At 40.1% G+C, this 25,049-nt stretch overlaps 2 protein-coding genes across 2 annotated transcripts; one reads left to right on the forward strand and one right to left on the reverse strand.

Moving 5' to 3' along the window:
- Positions 1-746: 746 nt before the first annotated feature.
- On the reverse strand, positions 747-5,570 carry ptgs2b (prostaglandin-endoperoxide synthase 2b). The gene is made up of 10 exons (XM_018696016.2): positions 5,401-5,570; positions 4,997-5,113; positions 4,746-4,889; positions 4,459-4,602; positions 3,960-4,141; positions 3,792-3,875; positions 3,453-3,699; positions 2,677-2,963; positions 2,431-2,578; positions 747-1,772 (listed from the first exon to the last, which is right to left on the reverse strand). The coding sequence occupies exons 1-10, from the start codon at positions 5,459-5,461 to the stop codon at positions 1,360-1,362; spliced, it is 1,827 nt and encodes a 608-aa protein (XP_018551532.1). The 5' UTR covers positions 5,462-5,570; the 3' UTR covers positions 747-1,359.
- A 904-nt stretch (positions 5,571-6,474) lies between these two features.
- Positions 6,475-25,036, forward strand: pla2g4ab (phospholipase A2, group IVAb (cytosolic, calcium-dependent)). Its single transcript, XM_018696008.2, has 19 exons — positions 6,475-6,850; positions 8,504-8,619; positions 10,044-10,125; positions 10,321-10,469; positions 10,772-10,885; positions 11,152-11,189; positions 11,775-11,919; positions 13,117-13,253; positions 13,637-13,859; positions 14,211-14,325; positions 15,119-15,256; positions 15,345-15,434; positions 16,550-16,615; positions 18,124-18,254; positions 18,420-18,531; positions 19,232-19,416; positions 19,499-19,688; positions 20,876-21,033; positions 22,400-25,036. The coding sequence occupies exons 2-19, from the start codon at positions 8,602-8,604 to the stop codon at positions 22,550-22,552; spliced, it is 2,244 nt and encodes a 747-aa protein (XP_018551524.1). The 5' UTR covers positions 6,475-6,850; positions 8,504-8,601; the 3' UTR covers positions 22,553-25,036.
- The last annotated feature ends 13 nt before the right edge of the window (positions 25,037-25,049 follow it).

Consider the following 25,049-nt stretch of genomic DNA (forward strand, 5'->3'; position numbering starts at 1 on the left):
ACGAGTCACTGGTGGACCTTGAAAACAAAGCAGTAAAAAGTAATAATCGTGATGACAACTGATCTCTTTTTCAGTATTCAGGTGATATACTTCATTATAAGAGAATATTTATTTATCCAAGTATGAGTTCACAAACTTTTAAGTCTATGAATTGTAAACCATTCAGAATCAGAACCAGAATCTGTTTAATTAGCCACGTATGTTGACATGACACACACAAGGAATTTGTCTCGGCCGGTGGTGTCTCTCTACCAGAAATAGATATAAAAGGGAAAAAAATTAAATAATAAAATGAAATTAGATTAGAAGAATTTTCACACAATACAATACTACACACTACAAAAGACTGAAGAGTGGTGGTTTTGTGTAATGTTCTGTCACGCCTGCCAGAGGGGTGAAGTTGGAAAATGTTGTGTCCAGGGTGTGAGAAGTCCTCAGTGATTTTCTTTGCCCCCTTATATTTTTTAGGCAAAAGGAGCACACACACCTGGAGCAGCAGTCATCCATGCTGCATCCTCATTTGGGGGGTGCTTGCTCTAAGACACAACAGAAGTGGATAGGAGTGGAGAGCGTTTGACCATTGATACAATCTAACCCGCTGAACTTATTCAGTACTTAGATTATGTTGTTTCTTTAGAAAGGAAAAGCTTGTCTGCTCTTGGGGCATCAATAGTGGAGTTTACAATATGTAAGAGCATAATCAGTTACAAATTTAAAATGACACTCCAGTTTCTGAGAAATGTGCATCATTTTCTGGTGGTATTTATTAGCATCAAGACATAGATAAACTGACCCATACAATCATTCAACAAACAATTTCTACAGAACGACAATTAAATTCAAAACAACAGTGCAGCTTAGACATAGAGTTATTAATATCATTTCAAAAGACCCTAGCCAATACACAGACTGAAGTACAAAAAAATCTGTAAAACAATACTGAAATAGAAATGCACTCGTGTACGTCAGATCAGATCGAGAGAGACAAGATCAGGCATGCAGCTCACTGTGGTGAACTGGAACAAACATACAACTGCATGAACATGAATGGGAGAGCAGCAGTTCATCTAAAGCAAGCAGGGTAACGTACTCTATATGTAGCTGTAAACTAATCTTCAAGTATCAAATTGCAGTGACTGAGGTCACTATTCATTTTACAATAATAATCTTAAAATACAATATTTCAATAAATAAACCACACTGTCCTATAAAATCAGATAAAATCAAACACAATTCAGTAGAAAAAAATGTTTTGCACTCACTTTCTATTATAAATAGCAATATCATTAAAAATAAATATAAAAATAAATAAATAAATAAATATATATTTATAAAAATAACCTAATGATATAAAAAAAATTAGAGCTCAGTAGTCCTTTCTTTCAAAATGACTGTAGGGTTGATGTCACTGCCGCGTGAGTGGGACGTGCTGGAGTTGATGATCATGGATCCCGTCTCTTTGATGTTGGGCACATGAAAAGATGCCACAGGACAGGGGCCACGCACATTATTGCAGACGAGCTTCTGCAGGGAGGCGGTATTGATGATGTTGAAGCCCACGCTGCCTCCGAAGGTGCTGGGCTTCCAGTACTCCGGGGAGCAGATGGGGTTTCCCATTAAGCCTTTGAGGGAGAAAGGGGCCCCCATCTCCACCATGGTCTCTCCGAAGATGGCGTTGGGTCTGGGTTTCTCCACCAGCAGGCCTGGGTAGAGCTCCACGGCATCCACATGTCCGTACATCTCCTCCAGGATTGCGGACATTTCTTTCTCTCCTGAGTGACACAAATGGGAAAATAGTTTTAGTTAGTGACTCGGCCCTGGCTTCTCTCGCTGGTGCAGCAGCTGTGAAGTTTGCAGCTAGTCTGTGTTTTGACTGAGTCAAATCCAGCATGTTAGATAAAAATTATCTCTCCTCTTGCCTTTGCTTCTCTCTTTTTCTCATCTCTCTCACGCCAACATTTTTAACTGCTACATCACAGTTAATTTTTTTGTTTTGTTTTAGATGTTTTATTACATCTTCTTTTCTTGCTGACTTTAAATCTTCTCCCCTGAATCAGGAGGCCTCTCCTGTCTGTTTATATCTTGCTGTCTGTGACCACAATCTGCTTATTCTATCTCAAGATGAAATGAACATCTGGCTCTCAGAGTCACTGGAAATAAATTCCTAACCTCCAAAGCTGGTGAGGACTTAAACTGTGTCCAAACTGTTTCCTTAATAATAAGTTATCTGTTGCATGAGGTTTGATCTTATGATCTGTTGCGTCTGGGAGTGTTTTTTTAAATTCCTGCAATCATTTCATGACAACGCTATTAATAATGCGGCAACCATTTAGCCTGAGGCAACATTTCCTTTCACTTCACGTCCATCATAATCTCTTCACTAATCCTTTGACGTATTAGGTTTTGTAGGTGATCTTGACTTTGTCTCACCTGTCAGGTCCTCAAAAGAGCTGTAGGGCTTCATGTTGAATCGTTTCCTGTAGGAATTCAGAGACTGGTAACGCATTTCTCTGCTGTTCTCAATGGACTTAATGGCCACGTACATGATAGCTCCAGGGACGTTACGACCACCAGCAACCTAAAAAGAGAATGAAAAGTAAGTTATACAGCCTTAAAGCAACTGCACTGTTACAGTCTAAAATTAAATGCTGCTACGAGAACATTAAGGGCTCCTACCCGTCCAGCAATCTGCTTGGTAAAGGACTCCACGAGGTTGTTGATGCCATGCTCGGTCACTACAGAGGTGTTGAAGACAAACTGTTTGTAGCTGTAATCTGTATCCTCAATGTGGAAACTATCAGGCATCAGCGGGTGCCAGTGGTACAGGGTGTTGAACTCTGAGGCAATGCGGTTCTGGTACTGGAAACGCTGGTTGAAGAGCAGCTCGGGGTCAAACTTGAGCTTGAAGTGGTAGCCGCTCAGGTGCTGCACGTAGTCCTCAATTACAATCTTTATGGTCTCACCTACAGGACAAATGATTGAATGTTTTATATTGTGAAAATGCTATAGATGTTTAAAGCCACCTTCCACTCAAAAGTGGGTTTTGCTCAATGGAGTCAGATGTGATTGAGATTTTTTGTGGAAAATCCACATCAAACACATTTTTATGTGGTGAAACATGACTGGGAAGATAGAATTATTTAGAAGGTGGTTTCTCTGTGACAGCTGGTAAACATGAAGTGAAATTTATAAAATACAAGCATTTCCTCTTTCCAGCATCGAAAATAAAGTCTAACGTCTTTCAGTAAACTCTGTTCCTGAAATGCTCCAGAGGGTGGAACAGGGTTTTCTTAGGTGATTGCCAAAATAAAGGACAACTTCCTCTATTTGCAACTCCTGTTGTAACTACATTAACATCATCTTATTATTTATATTTTACTTTCCCAGCTACATTACTGCAAATGTTTTTAAGAGTTTTGTGCAGATCCCAGAAAAATCTTCCTTAAACTCACCAATCAGGATGAGCCGTGTGGTCTGGAAGAGTCTTTCATCATCCCAGTCGGGGTGCACCTCCTTCAGCACATCACACACCCGGTTGTGCTCCCGCAGCCAAATGGTGGCGTACATCATCAGACCAGGGACCAGGCCAAAGGCCTCGTGGCCCACAGCAAAGCGGTGAGAGTCGGGAACATGAGGAGGGTAGTGCATGTCGACACCCACTTCCTTTACTGTTGGGGGGTATATCTCCCCATCCATGATCTACAGAGTTACACAAGAGAGGAAGCAACTGTCAGACACTTGTGTGGTCTGAAACATGTGGCTGTCTAAGTGAAATCTGTCTCCTCTCATACCTGATATTTAAGCTTTCCGTCCTTGAAGAGTCTGAGCTTGTGTTGCCTCTCCAGGTTGTCTCCATAAATGTGGCTGAGGTCCACCTGAAAGCAAAAACAACACCATTAATACATATTATCATTTCATAGAAATCACTCTTCCTCTTGACTAAAATCTGCTCTACTTACCCCGTGACCTTTAGCCTGGGTAAAAGCAGGTCCTTTCTTCATATCAGATTTGAAGAACTGGTGGGTGAAATGCTGTGCAAAGAATGCAAACATTAGGCTGGTGCCCTGTGGGTCCGGGATAAACTGTCGCCTCATCAGGAGCTTCTCAGCCAAAACTTTAGCATCAGGCAGCTCCTTTTTACCTGGAGACACAATGAAGAACATCACATTAATAGAGAATAAAACCTGTTTATTCAGAATAAAACCCATTGATCAAACTGAAGTATCATGATTAACTTTTCTTTAACTGTTTTGGTCTACTTAGTTTCATGTATTAAGTTTCTGCTCACTGGGGCAGGTTTTTCTTTGTGCCCTCAGCATATTTCCACTTTATCAATCCACCAGACGGATTCATTTCAATGTGCGCTCTTCCTGTGATGTAATGGGACCAAGCCACTCTTGCTCATTATACAAGAATCTGAGAAAACTGGTTCTCAAGTGGCATCAAGAGTGTACTCACCTACTACTCCCATGGGGGTTGGGCAATCCTCTGGCACAGGGGGGAGGCTGCGCGTATAGTAGGAAAGGTTGGAATACGCTTCCCAGCTTTTGTAACCATAATCCGAATTGTAAGTTGGAGGACTGTCAATCAAGTGGGATCGGGCTACAGAGGAGGGGGGAAAAAGGCATTTAATTATTAATAAAACACTACCACTGATTCTCTACAACTTGCTTTACAAATGATTTAATGTGTTATGAGGCAGTTTCCAATCCATCTCACTTTGCCTTCAGCTAAAAGAGACTTACATGTCAGCACGTATCTCATGATGGCATCCCGGAGAAATGAGATGTTGTTGATGATGTTCCAGAAACCCTTGAAGTGGGTGAGAAGGTAGTGGACGGCGTTGGGAGTTGGCTTCAGATTCACTTTGAGCCAGGTGAGGAACTCAGCTGTAAAAGGCCAAAAGTGTAAAGAGTAAATCAGTTCAATCAAATGAATAAAATCACCACAATAAACAAATCCTACTTTTAGATTCACCTGTTCTGTTCATACTTACGTGTTGTGCAGTTTTGTCCATAATATCCGGTGCGCGTGCAGTCACACTCATAATTATCTGGCCCGAGTGCTGTGCAAACTCCCCTGTTCTGACATGGCTCTGAGCAGCATGGGTTACCTGTGATTAATAAATGTTGGGTAGTCAGTAAGAATCCATTCGAACAAAAATGTGTTTCTCAAAACATCATCCAGATCTCAGAAACGAGCTGAGTTCCCTGTCCGTTTTGTGTTATAGGCTATTATATTATTATAAAATAACAAATACGTTATGCTCGTTTTAAAAGTACTGCAATGTCTTCTGAAATAAAGATACAAATACAATAAACACCCCCTAAACTGAAACAAAAAATCTTTTTAAGATTCCCAGCTTCTGCTTTCAGCTGTGAGATATCATTTTCTACTCACCTCCTTCGCACACAAGAAAGCCCAGTGCCAATAGGAAAACTGTAAATGTGAGTCTGTTCATACTCCAAAGACTTTGTCAGCGCGTCCTCTCTTTTTTCTCTCTGTACTTCTCTCTCCTCTCCTCCAGTGGTTCCGCTCCGAGGCTGCGAGTTTGAATGCTTGGACCTGAGCACCGGAGCACGTTAAATACTTTGCATAGGTTGACGTCACAGATTTTTTTCAGTGGATGATGAACCGTATGTAACCGTATGTAATCGACTAACACCGGACGGTGAGGAAAATTTTTTCTGTCGCAATCCCAAATTCTGTCCACTTCCAGATATGGATTATAATAGCTATTACCTACGTGTTTTTTTTTTTTTTTTGGTCAGGCAGCAGATTTTTACCGATAATTTGAACGCGTTCCTTTTTTTCTTTCCCCATCTTTTTCAGTAAAACTATGCCAATGAAAAACATTTAAATAAATTTACAACAAAAATCTGAAAAGTTCCAACTTGTAAATGTACAGCTGTATTTCTTTCCAATGCAAACAGAAAACTTTAAAATATGTGACTGCACAGATATGTATTTTTCACAATTTGTTCATTTTCATAAATGGTTATGCGCAGAGATACTTGAAACATATGGATGTCCCCTGAATGTCAATGATCAAATACACTATATTTCCGCAATGATATTTATAATATGAATGTTTCATTTAACAAAGGAGACTTGCATCCTATAATTTAGATCAAATTATTATTATTATTATATATAGTGTATTTCTCTGTGAGATTATGTATAGTTCTAAAGTCCAGCCTCATCTTTCTCTCTTTTTTATTGTGTGAATGAATTATTATAATAGGGCTTAGTCAGAACATTTAATGACTGCATGGCCACTTAATAAAATTGATAAAATTTTAACTGCGACAAACCAAACTCTCGCTGAAAACAGGCTGGAAATTTACTGGCGTGCTAAATCAAAGGGAAAGATTTGACTAATGTGGTTAACTTTAGCGTCAACTCTGTGTCATTTTCTAAGAAATTTAGAGTTGTTGTTTTTTATTCTGTCACTTGTCTTTACGCGCCCTCCTCTGGACGTAGTTGCGTCCTGCGCATTTGGAGAGGAGAGCACTTCGTCAGCTGCAGCTTTCCCCGATGACTTAGTATCTGACTCTCATCCGGACTTTAAGTAATTCCTCCCTGTCATCTTTCCTGTCCCCTAATATCGTAAATCGACAGATATTTTGTATACGTGTGGTTGGTGTCTGTTTGGACCCCCCCCCCCCTGAATTTCGAAGTCTAATACCGCAAACTGCGATCCTGGGTCCAGCCTGACTGCCGGGGTGTGCGTATCGCACCGAGAAGCACCTCCTCCAGCTCTACTCCTGCAGTTGTGGAACAGTATTATCGGTCAGCATGTCACATTTGTCAGGATTTGTGAGTTGATACCGCGCGTTTCCATTATAAGGTACGTCTCAATTTCCCTGTTCTTACACGGTAGAGTGTTTTGTGTGTGTTTTTTAGGATGAGACAGAAACTTGGACAGGAAGGTCGGTGCCATTACTAACTGCTGCTAGTGGTGGTTTAACCAGCGTCTTCGTGAACAGTTCACTTTGTGCGCGAGGATAAGGAAAGTGAAAACACTACTTGTATCTCAAACAGATAAGACTAGAAGCACATTAAGCGAAAATGGAGCAAATCAGTGTGAACAGAGGTAAAGAGTTGCCTAAAAGAGAGTGTCTAAATAGTAAAATATTTTATTTACAGCCTCTGTTGATGTGCTACATTTCATGTTATATATTTACATCTTTGCAAAATTAATATCTTTCCTGATCATCTTTCTTGTCTTACATCACCTGAAGCAGTAATATTACCTATCACTGCGTGTTGCACACTCATACTGTTCCATCAGGCCTCGTCAGATATGACCTGATTCTGCCCAGCATATAAGAATCAGGCAAAACCTGTTTACAGTGGTGTAATAAGTTCTGTACGAAGCCTATAATCCAGATAAGACAGACACTGCAATGACTTTTCATTGTATAATTTCTGTTGGGAACTGCACCATGATTCATAGTAGTAGTCTTGTGAGACTTTTTTTAAACTTCCGACTATTACCTTTTATGTCTCAAGTGGAAGTACACTTGTACAGTAGACTGACTCTATGCCTTTAATACCTATAATTACTGCGGCTGTTTTGCATCATGGCTGGTTGCTGTGCTGTCTCTTTCACATCTTGTGTCCTCATATGAAAATGTAGTGCTGTGAAAGTCTCTGGGTTATGTTGGCAGACACAAACACAAACACAAACACATACACACACAGGACTCAGCAGGCTGCATGCACTCATTGTACTGCTGCAGAACAAGGGCAGAGTGACCTGGTAAATGTGAAGTTGGATCACTGTCGCAAACTACGTGACCAGTGCTGTGAACACACAGACGCTCTACGTGCTCTCAGTCCTCTCAGTAATAACACGCTTTGGTGAACAGCTGAGAAAAAGCCTCGCTGACCCTGATATGTTATCACACACTGTCTCTCTCTCTTTCTTTCTCATACACACACGCCACACACACACACCATATGCAAATTTGCTTCAACATACTGTACAGTCTGTGTGTTTAACCATCATGAAGAGAGAGCATAAATGTTGCTAAAATAATCACCTCCTGTGTAAATGAATCAGCCAAGTGTACATTTTTCTGTGCCATATGTTAAATACACCATCTTTGCTCAGTCATATCATCACCATCAAAAAGGCATGTCTTTTTACTGGCATCTCCCTCTCATTTTCTGCATATGGTGTACTCAAACACACATGAACACTTTCTATTGGCTCAGGCCTTCTATCATGGGTTTGTGGCTCAGCACACTTCCCCTTGCCCCTCTCTAGATAAGAAAGCCTCCACTGATATCTGTGAAGTAGCTATGGGTTAAAAAAAAGATTCAAGAGGTTTCAGTAATATGTCTGGTTGTTGATGTTGTGGCAACTCTGTTCAAAAGTGAATAACTGTGCTCTCTCATGATGTTTGTTGACTTACACTTAACTTGCTCATGTAATCACTGGAAACCCCTGGGAAAATTTTTCACTGATACTCAACTTCTTTCTTTACTTTTCCAGGCTCTGAATGCTTCAGCTCATGACTGAGATGTTCTCCTGAGTTAAATTTCACATTTTGACTAAGGCTTCCCTGGAAAATAGTCACCTGACAGCACATAATGGCTTCCAATATAATTGTGAGTATTGCCATAGGTATTATTTTCTGTATGTACAGTATGTAAAACAGAGCCAAGTCAAAACAAGACTGGAGATATTCCAGTGGTTTCAGTCACAGCACAAATCATTCCAAAGCAGACTTTGTCTTCTTGCTGTTTCAGTATTAGTCAAATGAATTTCAGTGATATAGCCCCAAGGCAAAAACTGTCTTTGCAAATATTGCATCAGGCATCTCAGCAGCAATGCCATGTTCCTTATCACTGCAGCAGGTGACAAGGTCAAGTGAGGGTGTTTTTAAGCAGAAAACATGAGATTAAATCAGTAATATCTGCATTCTCAGCTGTGTAGAGCTATCTTCATCTCATAAAAGTCATGTAACACTAAAGACTTGTGTACAGTTATTTGAAAGTAAATTGCCTCCTACATAACCCAGGGTGTGCCCATTGTGCAACATATCATCTCAGACATTAACTGAAATCGAGATTTCTTAAGAATGGCTGACTGTAAGGCTGACAAAAACATAACAGCAAAAATGCAAAACAATGCCTGCTCTTCATCCAACAGTGGGTCCAGTGATGGATATCTATGAAGGACAGAAGGAAAATTGTTTAAGAGATTAAAGACCTCTGAAGATGCTTTAAACTCACATGTGCACCAGCATGTTTGATAACACTTTTTAACAGTAATGGGAAACAACTGAAGTTTGTGCAGAATGGTGCTAATGACTGATGATTCTGTGCAAACCATTAAGTAATTAAGATATTTCACAGTTACTGCATGCTACCAACACTGCAGGGGCACAGTAATGAAACAGAGATGGATAGGTGACTGAAAAACATGTGAAACATACTGCGGATTACATTACCAAAATGATGAGAACTTGAGGGACCGTGATGTTGTTTTTGGGGAGGAAGCTCATAGAGAAGGGGTTGAAGGGAAGACATGTTAAATGTTAGTCCACAGTACAGGTGATTTAGCCAGCCATGTTCACTAGATTCACTACAGTGTAGGTGCTGTTCTTGTTCCTTATAGTAATGGTTTAAGTACAATCAAAACAAATGCTTTTGCCATTTTCTCACAGTATAGTAAGTAAGTGAGTATTTTATCAGCACCTGATTCATACAACAAAATCACACTGTGAATCCTGGGCTGCATTATGAAATGTTACCACACGTTTTAAAAATGTAGCAGGAGCAAACACCAGGAGACAGTTGCAATAGATCGGTGTGAACACAGCTGTGAAGTGAATTAGAAAATCTCACAGCGGATGTGACAGCGATTGTCAGCCCACCAAAAACCCCAGATGTTCCCACAGACTGACATGTGACTCTGTAGTAAACCTGCTGACATCATATAGCATAATTCATTTCTCATGTTGTATATGTTAGGCACTTATCTAGGTGTTTGATTTAGATTTGTAATCATTTGTAATCTTTTGTGTCAGGTGGAACAGCAGTTTTCTCACAAATTCACTGTGACAGTGGTTCGAGCCGAGAGCGTCACTAAGGGAGCGCTGGGTGACCTATGTGAGTCTTAATGCATCATTTTCTGCCCCCATTAATGTGATTCTATATTGCTATTATATTAAGAACCTGCTGCATGCACATAGTTGCTATATGGATGTGTTTGTATTATTTTGGCTGGAATTGTCTCAATGTTGGTAAAATTATTTTAGATTCTGTTGTTTAGTAATACTTTTCAACCTGTATGTGTGTGTGCAGTGGACACACCAGATCCATATGTGGAGCTGTTCATCCCGACAGCCCCGGAGAGCAGAAAGAGGACCAAGCACATAGACAACGACATCAACCCAAAATGGAACGAGACCTTTCACTTCATATTAGACCCCAACCAGCAGAACGTCCTGGAGGTTAAACCTGCATTTCATTGTTTAGTACAGACAAGCAGTCATCCTTTACTGTAAACATGTTACTATTTTTAGTCTGGTATGAGACGAATAGTATCCTCACTGAAACTATAATTACAATGACTCACAGGTACATTAGTTCAGGGTCATACAAGGAAAAATAAACAACATTTTTCGGATAGTTTTGTTTGATCATTGTTTAACTTCTTGGTTGTTCAGGTGAGCTTTAAACACAGGCCAGAGTAACTAATGTGTAGCTCTCAACATGTATTTAACCATGAGCCGCTGTTATTCATTCCAACCAGTTAACATTAATGGATGCCAATTATGTGATGGATGAAACCCTCGGGACGGCGTCCTTCGACATCACCAAGCTCAGAGTGGGCCAAACAAAGATGGAGACTTTCCTCATTGGAAAAGTAAGACAGTTAATCCCTCAAACTCTTTGGCAGATTCACCATTATAAGCTCATGTTATACAGGCAAGCATTGTTGAAATTTTAAGAAGCCTATTTTAACATCTTATTAAGGTTTCCAAAGAAACCTGAAGATTACAAGGAAATGTACACGACACCTGACATTTTCCATTTGATAAAATGTTGCAATACGAGCTTCAGTGAACCACTGCGACATGACACTTTGACAATACAAGCTTTCACAATAACTATATTTATTTGTTTTGACAGGCAACCAAAATATACTTAGAGATGTTGCTGGAGATATGGTACGTACTTCCTTTAAAATTAATGAAATCTCTATTTTGTTTCACAATGATATTTACTGATTAACTCTGAGGTCGTCTTGTGAAAAGGCAACATGGGTTACGTCTAACTTATGACCTGTGTACAAATGCGTCACAGGTTCAAGAAGACACCGGAATTCAAGAATACATAGGAATGCAGAAACTAAAATTATAACTTAAAGCAGTGTGACTCAATAGCAACAGGATACTTGTGTAAGGTAATATAGGGCTAAAATACATCATCATCAGCAACATCAGCTTCCAATGGTATCACTGTATATGGGTTAGTGGGAGGATTTGGAAATGCCACACATGTTTGAAAGGTTAGTAATTAAGAGAATGTGAGTAGGAAAAGGTGAGAGGTCATGACTGTTTGTGTCTGTGGTTGTGTGTTTCTCACCAGACCACCCCTAGGCTGAGCAGTTTCAACGTCACCAGTAGTGTTGTGGACGTGGAGAAATCTTATCCTCTGTCTGTCTCCCAGCGGAAAATGTACGACATTAGGTACTGTTTGCCTTCCTCCTCTCAGATCTTAGTAACCCTTATTTCTGTTATTTGTTTTTGCAGTACCAAACTGGACCTGCGGTTCAGCCTGGCCCTGTGTGACAAAGAGAAACAGTTCAGACAAACCCGCAGGGAGAGAGTGATGCTGGGCATCAAGAAGCTGCTAGACATGGAGAAACCTCGTTTCCTCCCCAGCTCTCCGGAGGAGGTGGGAACAGAGCAGTTAAATGAAGGTTCAGCATAGGTTTAACTTGACAAGTGTTTGTTTAATCAATACAAAATAGTGAGCAGTGAACAGATTTAAATATGAAGCTTCTGCCAGCAGCCATTAACTTACATTATTAGCATTAAGAAACAAGGAAACAGTCAGTGTGTCAGTGCTCTGCTCACTCTTCTACTGCTAGCCTCCTACCTTACCACTCATTTGAAAGCTATGCTGTCATTACTACTACTGCTATTTATATGATATTTCATTAGCTTTTGATATCGTCACTCCCCACTCCCTGTTGTGGTGAGCTTGGTGTTCCCTCAGTGGGAGTGATGAGGATGGATGAATCCCTTTCACGTGAGTTGGCTGACTGAGCTGTGGCTGCTGTAGCCTCTGAGCATTGTACATGTACAGTATATAAACAGGAATACTGGGTGTGATATGTTGTGGGATCTCTCATTCTAATTCAGATCCTCTCTTATGATCTGTAACATTTACTAGATGTAACCACATTTGCTGCCGACTTACTAATTTCAAAACGACACGTTTTCGCAAACAGCGTTACCAGTTTATAACAACACTTTTACATTTCTCACACTGAGCAGTAAACTATGGCTCTGTAAGCCCCACAAACCTCTGAGTCCTTCTGCCCTGGTATGAGCTAAGATAAGTTTTGTTTTCTTCCTGGTGTGGTTTTGGCTTCACGCCATTAGAGCTGGCTGTAATTTCCAGCCAGGCCTGTTCATGTCCTCAGCATATGCCGGAAGCTCCAGAGGAATGAGATAACCAGCCACTGCCGTGTTCTGCGCTACAACATCCTTTAACGCCACGTCCAGAATGGCCTTTGTTTAATTTTTTTTTGTCAGGATATTCAGAACCTGACCTTGAGATAACCACAGATGACAGGAAGGAAGTCATGTTACACAAGGAAAGTTATGAAATTGTTGAAAATCTGATGGCACACGTTAATGTTGCAAAGTTGTGACGCAACTTGCAGGGCACCCTCACTGTATAGAGGCACCGGAGAGAAGGCACTCAAGCTGAAAGAATGAGACAGAATGAATGTGAGACTCATGCTCTTAGCTGCGTAGTAATTATGTGATTAAGCACACCTCAGTCTTCTTCTTCCTCCTATAATGACTCTCTCTTTGTCTGTGTGTGTGTGTGTGTGTGTGTGTGTGTGTGTGTGTGTTGCAGGTACCAGTGATAGCCATAGCAGGCTCAGGAGGCGGTTTCCGTGCCATGGTCGGCTTCTCAGGGGTGATGAAGGCCCTGTTTGAGTCCGGGGTCCTGGACTGTGCCACATATGTTGCTGGCCTTTCTGGATCCACGTGGTCAGTTTTTATTCCTCTTTTTCTTCTCTCTCTTTATGCCCTGCCTTCCTCTGGCCTCTTTTATTTCTAAAGATACTTTCTCTCTTTTTATCCTTGTCTTTGTTGTCACTGTTACCTTTCTTTTGTCCTTTTCTTTCTTTCTTCTTCGGTGTTGCCTCCTCCCTGCTCTGGCAAATTCTCCTGTCTCCTCTGCTGCTATGAAGCTGTCATCAAGCAAGTACCTTAGGCTTATTTCAGTCTCCATCTACATGTTTGTGGAGTGACTTAGTGGATATAACTTTGTTCCAAGTACAGTATTTCCTGCATAAACCTTCTCAAAAAGGGCAGAGTGAAAGTTTTAAGCATGTATTAACGGATTTGTTCCTCCCTTTTTATCCCTGTAGGTACATGTCCACTCTCTATTCCCACCCTGACTTTCCAAATAAGGGCCCAAAGGACATCAACCCGGAGCTGATGAAGAGAGTTAGTAGTAACCCCCTGAGGCTGTTGCTGCCCCAACACATCACCAACTACATCCAGGCTCTGTGGACCAAAAAGGCCTCGGGGCAGCCTGTTACCTTCACTGATATCTTCGGTATGCTCATAGGAGAGACACTTATACCTGCGGTAAGAATCACCAGACAGCTGTTGTTTGTTTTAATTTTAAAGGAATTCCTTATTTGTCCATCTCCTCATTGCTCACTGGTACGTCAATCCTCCTCTTCCCTTAAGTTTATATTTCATATCCTCTCTTTTCTTTTGAACTGGCGTCTCAGCCAAACCTAATTTAAGCATTTTATTTTTGTAACATTTTCTTCCCCACAACGTTTTATCATACTTCCACATAACCATGATGGTCATACTGAAATGAAAATCTGGAGTATTACCAACAGGGTATAATACATAAAAATGTAGACTACATGTGAATAAATACATGCTAGTGTAAATGATTCTAAAGCCTCTGCTCTCTCTCGCCAGAGGATGGACATCAAGCTAAGTGACATCCAGGAGAAAATAAACCAGGCACAGAGCCCCCTTCCTCTCTTCACATGTCTGCATGTCAAGCCAGATGTTTCTGAGCTCATGTTTGCAGGTAAATATCTGTCTTTTTGTAAGTATCTGCATCTGCTTTCATGATAAATTGTATGCTGCATGTATCCCATGTCACCACAGACCTGTTTTGCATGAGTAACTAGAGATGATCAGATTAGTTTGGCCACATGCAAAATAACCAAGCAGCACATATTTCCTTATACTGCTGATGTGTTAGCACAGAGTGGACATGGTATGACGTGGTAGGCTGTGACGGCTCTGCAGTGTCAGATAGAAACTGAGCTATGTCGAGGAACTGACTGAGTGGTGTTGCGAGTAGCAGCGTGCAGAAGGCCATGATAGACTCTGGGCTAGTCCCATGTTGTACAATACTCGATATACTTGATATAACAACTGTACACCACCTTTCAGTGGAAGAGACATTTAAATACAAAATACAGTAAAAGAACGAAATCTACAGTGATCTTGAACAGTGAATTTACACCTACACAGGCTGGAGACTGTATCTGAACGAGTTTTAGTTTCAAGTTCCACAATATCAAATCCATTTGATATATCAAGTCTAATTTTTGTAGCTGCAGTTTCAATCAAATGCTCTGTAGTTAGAAATTCATACTGAAAATATCTCACTTAAGGGTTAGGATGCATGCCTCAAACTCTAGAGTGTAAAGTGATGAAGTGCTGTGTCACTTTAATATACATCAAGACCTGCACTGAAAATTACTTTCCAAAAGTAGACATGCATGTGTGACTAAAATAGGAACGATTTTTTTCTCCCATTGTTGGTCTCTTGTTTCTTTCATTAACATTAATACTGAGATTTCAACCTGTAGACTGGGTGGAGTTCAGTCCATATGAAATTGGGATGGCAAAGTATGGCACCTTTATGACCCCAGACATGTTTGGAAGCAAGTTCTTCATGGGAACTGTTGTGAAGAAATATGAGGAGAACCCTCTTCATTTCCTGATGGGTAAGAAAGATGTTTTCATGTACAGGACCAAACGCAACAACCAAACTTTCTCCTTTGAATCTGACAGTGTGTTTTCGGTGTGTTTCAGGTGTGTGGGGAAGCGCCTTCTCGATTCTGTTCAACAGAGTTCTGGGAGTCAAAGACACAGCTGGTGGCAGCACCATGGAGGAGGAGTTAGGTAAGGGCTGACATACACTGTGCAGATTTAATGATGCTTCCTCCAGTAATTGAGAAAACAGTCCCACCACAAGGTTGATTCAGTAGCTGCTCAGTAGCTTTTCACTATCACACAAACTATAACATGATCTTCATCAGCAGATAAAGTCTGCTCAGTTGTCATGGAATTTTAGCTGTTCAAATTCCCATTTTTTGAGCAGTCAAGGGTCATCCATGACGGATTCAAGTTTGAGACTGAAAGTTCCTTCTTAACCCGCCAAGACAGATCATATGACGCGACTGAAAGCTCTATAGCAGCCACTAAACAGATTGTTTAAAGAGGCTGTTTTGTCCACTGCTGTTTCCCATTTAAACAATGAACTGATAACATTTTGATGTACTTGACAATAAATACATTTTTGCATAATAGGAAATGTATTTATCACAATACAAAATTGTGGGTGTTGAAGTATGTCTGGAACATAATCTGAAAGGTGTTTTTAGTCATGGATACTTAGTGTAAGAGGGTGTAGGCATATTGATTTACCGATAAAATAACTTAGACGGTACACTCTCCTACTGAAACTGACATTCAGTCTTGTCTGAGATCCCATTGTTATCTGTCTTTTCTTTGTGTCATGCTGGAATTATGTGACACCTGTAAGTATCCTCAGACCTTTAAGAATAGCCAGCCTAAAATTATCTCACCATATTTAGAATGTGTAGCATGAGTGTGTGTGTGTGTGTGTGTGTGTGTGTGTGTTTGATGTTACCACAACAGTAGGGAGGTATCAGCTTCCTGTGTATTCTGACAGCTCATCGGATGTTTGTTATGGTTCAATGCATTTGTATGTGGTGACCTTTAAACATTCAGACACACTCTGATAATGCATTGTTTGCACAGATGTGTTAGAAATGTGTCCACCCAGTTGAATAATGCATTAGTTTATTGGGTGTATTGCATTTCTGTCTGGACTTATTTTGATAGAAATAAACAATAGGAAGCAAATTTGATAATGTCACATAGGTGATCAAAAACATTTTGTTAGGCACAGTGTTGATGCATGGTGCAAATGAGATTAACAAGCCTCTTTTGATATTGTAATCTGATGAGTGAAGCTGCCTTGTGCATTACAGAGCAGATCAAACCGCAGCACATTGTCGGAGAAGACAGTCTGGACAATGACGACGAGCCGCGCAAAGGTGAGTCACACAAATAGCTTCAAACCAGACACCTTATTGTGCAGTATATTAAAATTGTCATGGTGCCATGTGGTATGTGATATGTAACTATGAATGATGTTAAAGAGGAATTTGACACACTGTTGGCTTTGAGGGAAAGTTGACGCCTCAACACATTTGCATCCTCTGGTGTGACACAGCTACATCAGACCAGCTGCTGTGGTTAAACTGTCAAGTCATGAAAACTTGCTCAAGTTTTCATTTCCTATGCATTTGCTTTGCAATACTAGTTTAAAAATGTGATACCTTTAAAGGGTATTTGAACCCTTGATAATCCCATTGATAACCCTGTGCAAGCTGAATTTTAGGAAGTAATTGCTATTTCTTTGCAAGCTGAGTTCTGAGTGAACTAGTAGAGCTAAGAGCTAAAAATATAAAGAGGAAGAGAAAAAGGAAACTGTGGCGTTAGAAGGGTAAAAGAGTTTTGTTTCAAATCAATTGCCTGAGGGTGAAAGCAAAGCCCCTGTAAAGTTTTATCTTAGGTATTCTGTGTAACATTAAACATTTGTGACTAAAGATGCAACATTCAAGGTTAAAGTTTAGTAAAAATAACACATGTAGTCATTTAGAGTTTAACAGTCAAAGACACCTGATCCATCAGGACTGTCTGGGTCCTGATTGGTGCACTGACGTACATAATGTTACCTTTCTCCAACACCCTTTAAACCAAATGAAAGGAGCATAAAATATTGTGTTCTTGTATAACACTGTTGCTCATAGTAAAATGCCAAAAACAAGTTTTAAGGACTTTATAACTCACTATTAGTATTTTGGCTTTTAGTACATACATTGTCATTTTACAAAAAAGCTGACATTGTAGAGACATAACTACTTTAAAAATGGTGAATAATCATAAAACATAAGAATGGTTATTATATTTTATGTGCCTTTGACAGTGCTCTGAAAAAATAGTCTGATGTGGTTTTGACACTTTTGTGCTACACGGCAGTATTGACAGCAACAGTGCAAGTTCACACCAAAAAAGTCCTAAAGCACCTTTTTATTTCAGTAACACTGAGGAAATTTCAACATATAGAAAATACAATTTTAGATTGTACTATTCCCAGAAAACTATCCAACATGTAAGACATTAACTACACTTGGTTTGCAGCCAGATTTCAGTCAAATTTGATACAGACCCTGAAAAAATAGTTTCAATCCTTCCTAGGGAATAGGGAATAAAACAAAAGCCATTTGAATGTGTGAAAAAGAGAGTTCAGAGAGGCAGACTAAATTACATTTTGGAAGGTAAATTGAGTTTGTGTCTTTTTGGTATGTGACTCTGGTAATATATATTTCATTGGTTGTTGAATTACATCATTTAGTGTATTCTAGGCATTTAGGTAACGTCTGATGATTTAATTGCGATTAAGATTTTATTGCAGAAAAAGCAACAGTTCCTGAGTCATTGTTAAATTCTTTGTCACAGGATTTGACAATCATTTTTCTGCCATTACTTTGGTGTTCAGGTGGGACAGAGAACCAGGAGGCAGAGGACGAGTTTCATCGCACCGCTCAGGCCAGCTGGGTTCAGCGAATGTTCACATCGCTCTTCAGTGACTCCGCCTTGTTCAACACAAGGGAGGGCCGGGCCGGGAAGGTAGATGAATATATTAATTCACTGCAAACCATTAAGATTATGTAACACCTCATTTAAAACATTGCATGTAATCTAGCTGTGTCCTTGTTTCAAAATTTCCTATAGTAAAATTCAATACAATCTGCCTCTTCCTCTCTCCACAATCCATTCTCATGGTGTTACAAGGTGCATAACTTCATGCTGGGCCTGAACCTGAACACCAGCATCCCCTTCTCTCCAATCACTGAGGTCATGAGTCATGCTGCTCCACCTGAGGAGGAGGTGGATGCCGTCACAGGTATGAAAGATGAAACATTGTCCCAATTCAATGCTTTCTGACACATAGGGTAGATTCACAATTTTACAAATCTGTCTTAAAACAATATTCAGGTCCCACATTGAAACCCATAGTCCCCATTCAAGTTACTGTGTCTTTAGTACAGTTTTTAGGTCAGTTCTGAAAACAGTCTGGAAATGGCACTGATTAGAGCTGAGGGGAACTGCAGTTTTTCTCTCATTATCTTCGGGTTCATCACTCAGCAATTTCTTTCACAATACACATACTACTTATAACCAATTGTTACTAGTAGAAACCATCTGGCAATGGTATACACTTGTCAACATGAGCACTCAGTAGTTCAGTTGTACCACACCCATCTTTGACCTCTGTCTTCATTTTGATGTCAGCTGCACACCTGTAAAGTTTCATGACTGTATCTTACATGGTTGTGACGCTATCGCTGTGGTAGTTCTCGCTACAGTAGGTGTCTCCAGGACCACATTTTGCCATGATGACACACGCACACAGACTCAATACAATACAATACCAGCCCCGCTGTCTGGTAATGATACCCAGTCCTACTTATTAATTCTTACGTGAGCCATTACGCAGTGAAATGACTCTGGTCAGTCGTGTGGAATAAAATTTGGCTGCTGACAACAGAAGTGTTTCCATTCATGCTGCATCATTTGTTTGATTTTTTTTGTTATTTTCTCAGACCCAGATGAGTTTGATCGTATCTACGAGCCTCTGGACGTGAAGAGTAAGAAGATTCATGTGGTGGACAGTGGCCTAACCTACAACCTCCCCTACCCTCTCATCCTCCGGCCGCAGCGCGGTGTTGACCTCATCATCTCCTTCGACTTTTCTGCACGGCCGAGCGACTCCAGCCCGCCATTCAAGGTCAGAATTGAGCTCTTTTTACGATCAGATCCATGCAAGAGATTGGGACAAAAGTTCTCTAATTTGTAAATGTGTACCACAGGAGCTCTTGCTAGCAGAAAAATGGGCTCGGATGAACAAGCTCCCATTCCCCAAGATCGACCCCAAAGTCTTTGACCGCGAGGGCCTGAAGGAATGCTACGTCTTCAAACCAAAGAAAGGAGAAAAGAACTGCCCAACTGTCATCCACTTTGTCCTAGTCAACATCAACTTCAGGAAATTCAAAGCGCCTGGTAAGCATGTGCATATGTGGAGTTTTCCACAGCACATGTGAGGGGGAAAATATGCCAAGGCTCCCTGTATTATTATAATAATGCTGGTTTACTGTCATGGCACATGAGGCACCTCTTCCTCGAAGTTGCGCTGTGGAATTTAACCATATTCAGTTGACAGCAGACATTTGTTTTATGTTTTGCCAAACGTTGGGCCCCTCATTTAAGTGACCCCGTAAAAACGTCTCTGCTCAGGGTCACTGTGGTTTTGTGTTGGAAATGATGTGTCTGCTGTTAACCATGCCTTCATTTAGCTTTGTGTGAGTGTGTGTGCACACACACAGATGTGAACCTCAGTGTGTTCAGTGTTTTATGAGCTGCTCTGTTGAATTATGGTTCCTTGAGGAGCCAGGTGCCGGTAGGGAATCTCTCTTTCCAGTGGGAGAGCTCTGTGTGTAAACATGCCATACATCATGAGACATACAAAGACGCACTAACTTTAGTGGGTCATCAGCCCACATACTTCCATAGTCTGTTTACAGACATTGCATAAGCTTTTTTCACTCAAACCCAAAAGATATCTGAGGGAATAATACCATAAATGGGCTTCCTATTTGTGAAAAAAGGAAGTTGCATAGGGCATTATAGAATTGTCTCTCTACTGCACCCTGTCTGCATTTTCCAAGCCATAACTTCTTCCTGCATGTGGCCTTACATCTTTAGGCCTGCAGTAATACAATGACACAAACTAAAAAGGATGAATGTTAAAGTGGAAAGGTCACTCTTTATCTTTGATGGTGATAGGTTTATGAAATAATGCACATTTGTCATTAAACTGTAGATTTCAGAACATGCAAATTAATTTTTTTTCTCACCACTTAATGGACTCATTCATACTGAGTTTCTACATTCTTGACCTTCTTGGCAAATCAACACATCAAAATCAATTCATTTGGTTGTTTCCAAAGCTCTTTGAACATTTAAATCAAGTATGGACACTAACTCCATAAAGTTCTTGGAAATAATGGAAATTTTGACATCTGCAGTTACATGAAAAATGGGCAAACTCCTTTAAAAGTCAATAATGATCTTTTAAGCACAACATGTATCATATTTTCTCCTAATTTTGATACCAAGTCTTTGGTAGCTTTTAAAGAAATTGATTTTTATGTACTTACTTACTACAATACTTAAAAATCCACTTACAGGTGTTCCCAGAGAGACTGAGAAGGAGAAGGAGTTGGCAGATTTTGACATCTTTGATGACCCAGAGTCACCTTTCTCCACCTTTAATTTCCAGTACTCCAACGAGGCCTTCACCCGACTCCATGACCTCATGGAGTTTAACACTCTCAACAACCTGGAGGTCAGTTTGGCTCCTGTGATTTTACTTCAGGATGTTTAGCTTGAGGAATGAAAGGAACGCTGTAGATAAGATTCCTGACACCAAGAAACATCAGTCAAAAGTAGTGTTTACAGTGTACATTACAATTTGTCAAGAGTTAAGGTCACAAAGGGACTAAAAAGTGATTCATGACCTTATCTACATCCCTTCCCTCTTAATTTAGTCTTGACATTTCGGAAGTTTTGCATTTCTGTGTTGTTACTACACAAATATTAAGTCATTGTGCAAGATGAAAAATTTCAAATCCCAAAGGCCTGTCTAAGACCGGATAGTTCAAGTCTTGACTTGTTCACAGTAGGTGTGTCAATGTGCAAGGTCAGACTTTCACTCACTGTATCTGAGTCACTTCCCTGCTGAGTAAGGATTCAAATGCAATACAATGAAATTTATTTCACTGGAAGTGAAGACAGGCATTTACTATCAAAGATATTTTCCTAAATACACAGTTAGGTAGCAGCACTGTCATATACCATAACTTCATTCCAGGTTGATGTCACGTCACTTTATTTTATCAGTATACAAGAAATCTGACCAGCAACACCAGAGTTTGGTCATTTATCCTACATTGATTCAGTGCAACCCAAACAAGATCTCATTGTTGATCGCTCAGTCCACCACTTTGGTTTAGCTCAACAACTGTTTTATGGATTACAATTAAATTTTATACAGACATTCATAGTCCCCTGAGATGATCCTAAGACTTTGATAATCTCCTGACTTTTTGTAATGCCACCATGTGGTTGACATTTGTGTTTTTAATGAAATGTCACAACATCCATTGAATAGTATGTCATTAAATTTGGCACAGGTGTTAATCCTGTTGCTTCTCACGATTAACCATTATACTTCTGTGGAGTACCATCATCAGATCAGAATTTTAAATATCTGCAAAACTAGCAGCATTCCACCAGACCACATTCACCCGAAATGACAAGTCAATCAGATGTCACTGAAATATGAAAGACCTGCCCAGCAACTCCAAACGTGGTAATTATCTCATATTAATTAGATGTGCCCCAAAGCTGGAAACAAATGTGTGTATCTTGATCTTGACATTTGTATGTTATATTTCAATCAAGCCCTGCTTTCAAGAGCTTTCTTTTGCAGCAACTAAGTCATACTCACACAAATATACCATAGAATATATAATATAATAAAACTTAAGAACATTGTTGGATGATAGTGAAATCACTAGTGAACTCTAAAGATATCTTCTCACTGTCTGAGCTTTTGAAATGTACCTTAATGGATTTAAAGTGGATTATGTGTCGTCACTGATGATGTAATATGGTACGCTGGATTTATTCCTTGCATTTGTCCCTCGTAGGTTATTAAAGAAGCCATCAAGGATTGCATTGTCTCCCGGAAGGAGAACCCCTCAGGCCTCTCCCTTCCCTTCTCCCTCAGTGAGATCCCGAAAAAGAAGTTTCGAAGAGATCCTCACCTAAAACCTTGGAATCACTTGGGAAATGATAACTAGCCTTGTTTGGCTAAGCTGGAGACTATAAGAGGACTTTAGGGATTTTTGTAGAGTCTGTCTTAAGGTAAATCATTTTCTTTTTGGAAAATGCCATCATTTTGATCTCTTCTCAGTATACTGTACTTTTAATCAGGAGGATTTATTAAACTCTAGATTTGAGATAAGTGTATGTAAAGAACCTTAACGTTTACCAGTTTTAAAAAGCCTTATGATTGCATTCATATACAACACTGAAAAATTTCATTTGGCTTTATTTACACCAATGTGACGACTGGGAAAGCTGTTGGTGTTTATTGACCACAAAGAGCTGTTGGTTGCTTTCCCTGTTGACTGTGGGAAAGACTGGATGTTGAAAACACCACAGTTTGACTGGATTGTTACAGCTAACATCTGGCTCCATCACAAACAGCTGGAGTTTGTTTGTTTTTGTGAGCTTGTTTGAGAATCCCAAACTATTCTATCTCTTAGTTCTTGTGTTTGAAAGAAGTGTGCTCATCCACCTCACTATTGCATAATGTGAAATTCTATGCCAGCTACAACATTCCCAGTTCAACTCTTGGCTTTAGTTCATGCTGCCTAGAGCGAAGTTGCATTTGCATCTTTCCTATGACTTTGTGTGCAGCCATTCTTTCTTTTCTAAATTTTGCTCTGAGCTGTGTGGACGCACCATAAAAAGCCTCACCTGTACTGTACATGTTTGTGAGCTCAACTCTTTCCATATTGAACGTGCGACTACAGGGAATGCAAATCGGCATGGTTTTTTTTTTTGTTTTTTTTTCACCGGATGGCTCGTCTAAACATGTAATCCTGTTTGAAAACATGGAAGAGACGCTCGTAACCATTGGTTTTGTTTGATGGCAACTCCTAAACACACCAAGTGCACCCCCTCTGGATACCTCAAACATCTCAATGATGTTTACCCACCTACAGGGAAGGAGCACTCCCTGCTTCCCTGTAGGGAGTGTCTCATATTAAAGCCACCATTTTGGAAAAACAAAACTTGATACCATAGAAACGGGCTCGCTTCTTCTCTCCCAATCTCTTTCTTTCTCTCCAGGAGGATAAAGGTATGTTTACCTCCCTGACCATGTTGTTTCAGGCTGGCTTTTAGATTCAGCCAGTTTGTTTCTCAGGCCATTTCCTCCTCCAACAAAACCATCTCGCTGCAGGACCCCCACCCCCAGGCAGCCCCGTATGATTAGAGGGGAGCTTTGGTCAGAAGAAGGGAAGGCTGGGTGGAGTGGTGAGTGCAATCACAAGACCCACTTGCAGCCAAAAATGGTGGCTCTCTGCAGCACCCAGTGGAATTTTACACACTACACCTACACCTGCAGCAGTGGAGGCCTGGAATCTGACACACTACACCTATACCTGCAGGGGCACAAAGGCTGTACATAGAGCAGTGGAATTTTACACTGAAGTGCCTCCGACCCCTATATACTCATGTTTCAGCCCCACTGTTCTGGACGAAACTGAGAAAATAAAGAAAGTATTCTGCGGTCTTGAAGCAGGATTCATGACCAACAAACCTTTGCAACCTGCATTTAAGTTACCTGCATTTAAGTTTTTTTTTTTTTTTTTTAGCAGATGGTTTGTGTTTGTTTTGGGTTTTCTGTTTGTTAGCTAGTTAGATATTAGTAGCATTTTCTTAAGTTTTAAGAAATTGTTTGGGTGATATGTTTTGTTACTTATTCACTTTCCTTCTTTTTTTGATACCACTCTCGTATCTGTCTGTTACAACCAGAAAGCCAAAGTTATGATGTCTGGGTTAGCCTCTGTTTCACAATCTTCTGTAAGAAAATCTGCATCCACTACAGCACTTCCTATTAGAAATCAAAACTTACTGCAAACCTTGGCCTTGTCTGGCTCTATCCAAATTTACAACAATTAAAATGTACTAATCTTTAGAGGTGCTGGAAGGTGGATATTGTTACTCAAAACAGCAAAACAGGTGGAGAGCACCTGGCTAACTGTTCCCCCCTTGTTTTCAGTCTTCAAGCTAAGCTAAGCTAACCAGCTGCTGGCTGTAGCCTTATACTGTATGTAATGAGCAGACATGAGATCTTTCCTTCAAGGTCAGTTTTCAAAAAAAGCAAAGAAGAAATTTTTCCTTAATGTGGAAATATTCCTTTTAGACAGAGTTTATACTCGAAGCTATGTGCAGCAAAAGCATTGATCATTTTATGAATCCTGTCAAACTCATCTGTCTTTTTTGTCTTTGTAGCATTAGTAGCATCATGTCAGTTAATTTAGAAAGCATACATGAACTGTTGCAATTTTCATTTGTTTGTCTCTCATATTACAAATTATGATCATCAATAATGTTTACAAATGTACAAGATGCTTAATAGTCTGTTCTAGGGAATCAAGACATGTACAGAAATACTGCAGAGACCTTTAACTGTTTGTATAACAACTGGCCAAGCACAACATACATAATGTTTATGTGACTCGTAAAAAGATGATAATAAAACTGAGAATTTATCTTGTGTGTAAT

This window comes from Lates calcarifer, linkage group LG17 (genome assembly GCF_001640805.2).
Source record: "Lates calcarifer isolate ASB-BC8 linkage group LG17, TLL_Latcal_v3, whole genome shotgun sequence".
NCBI classification, from domain to species: domain Eukaryota; kingdom Metazoa; phylum Chordata; class Actinopteri; family Centropomidae; genus Lates; species Lates calcarifer.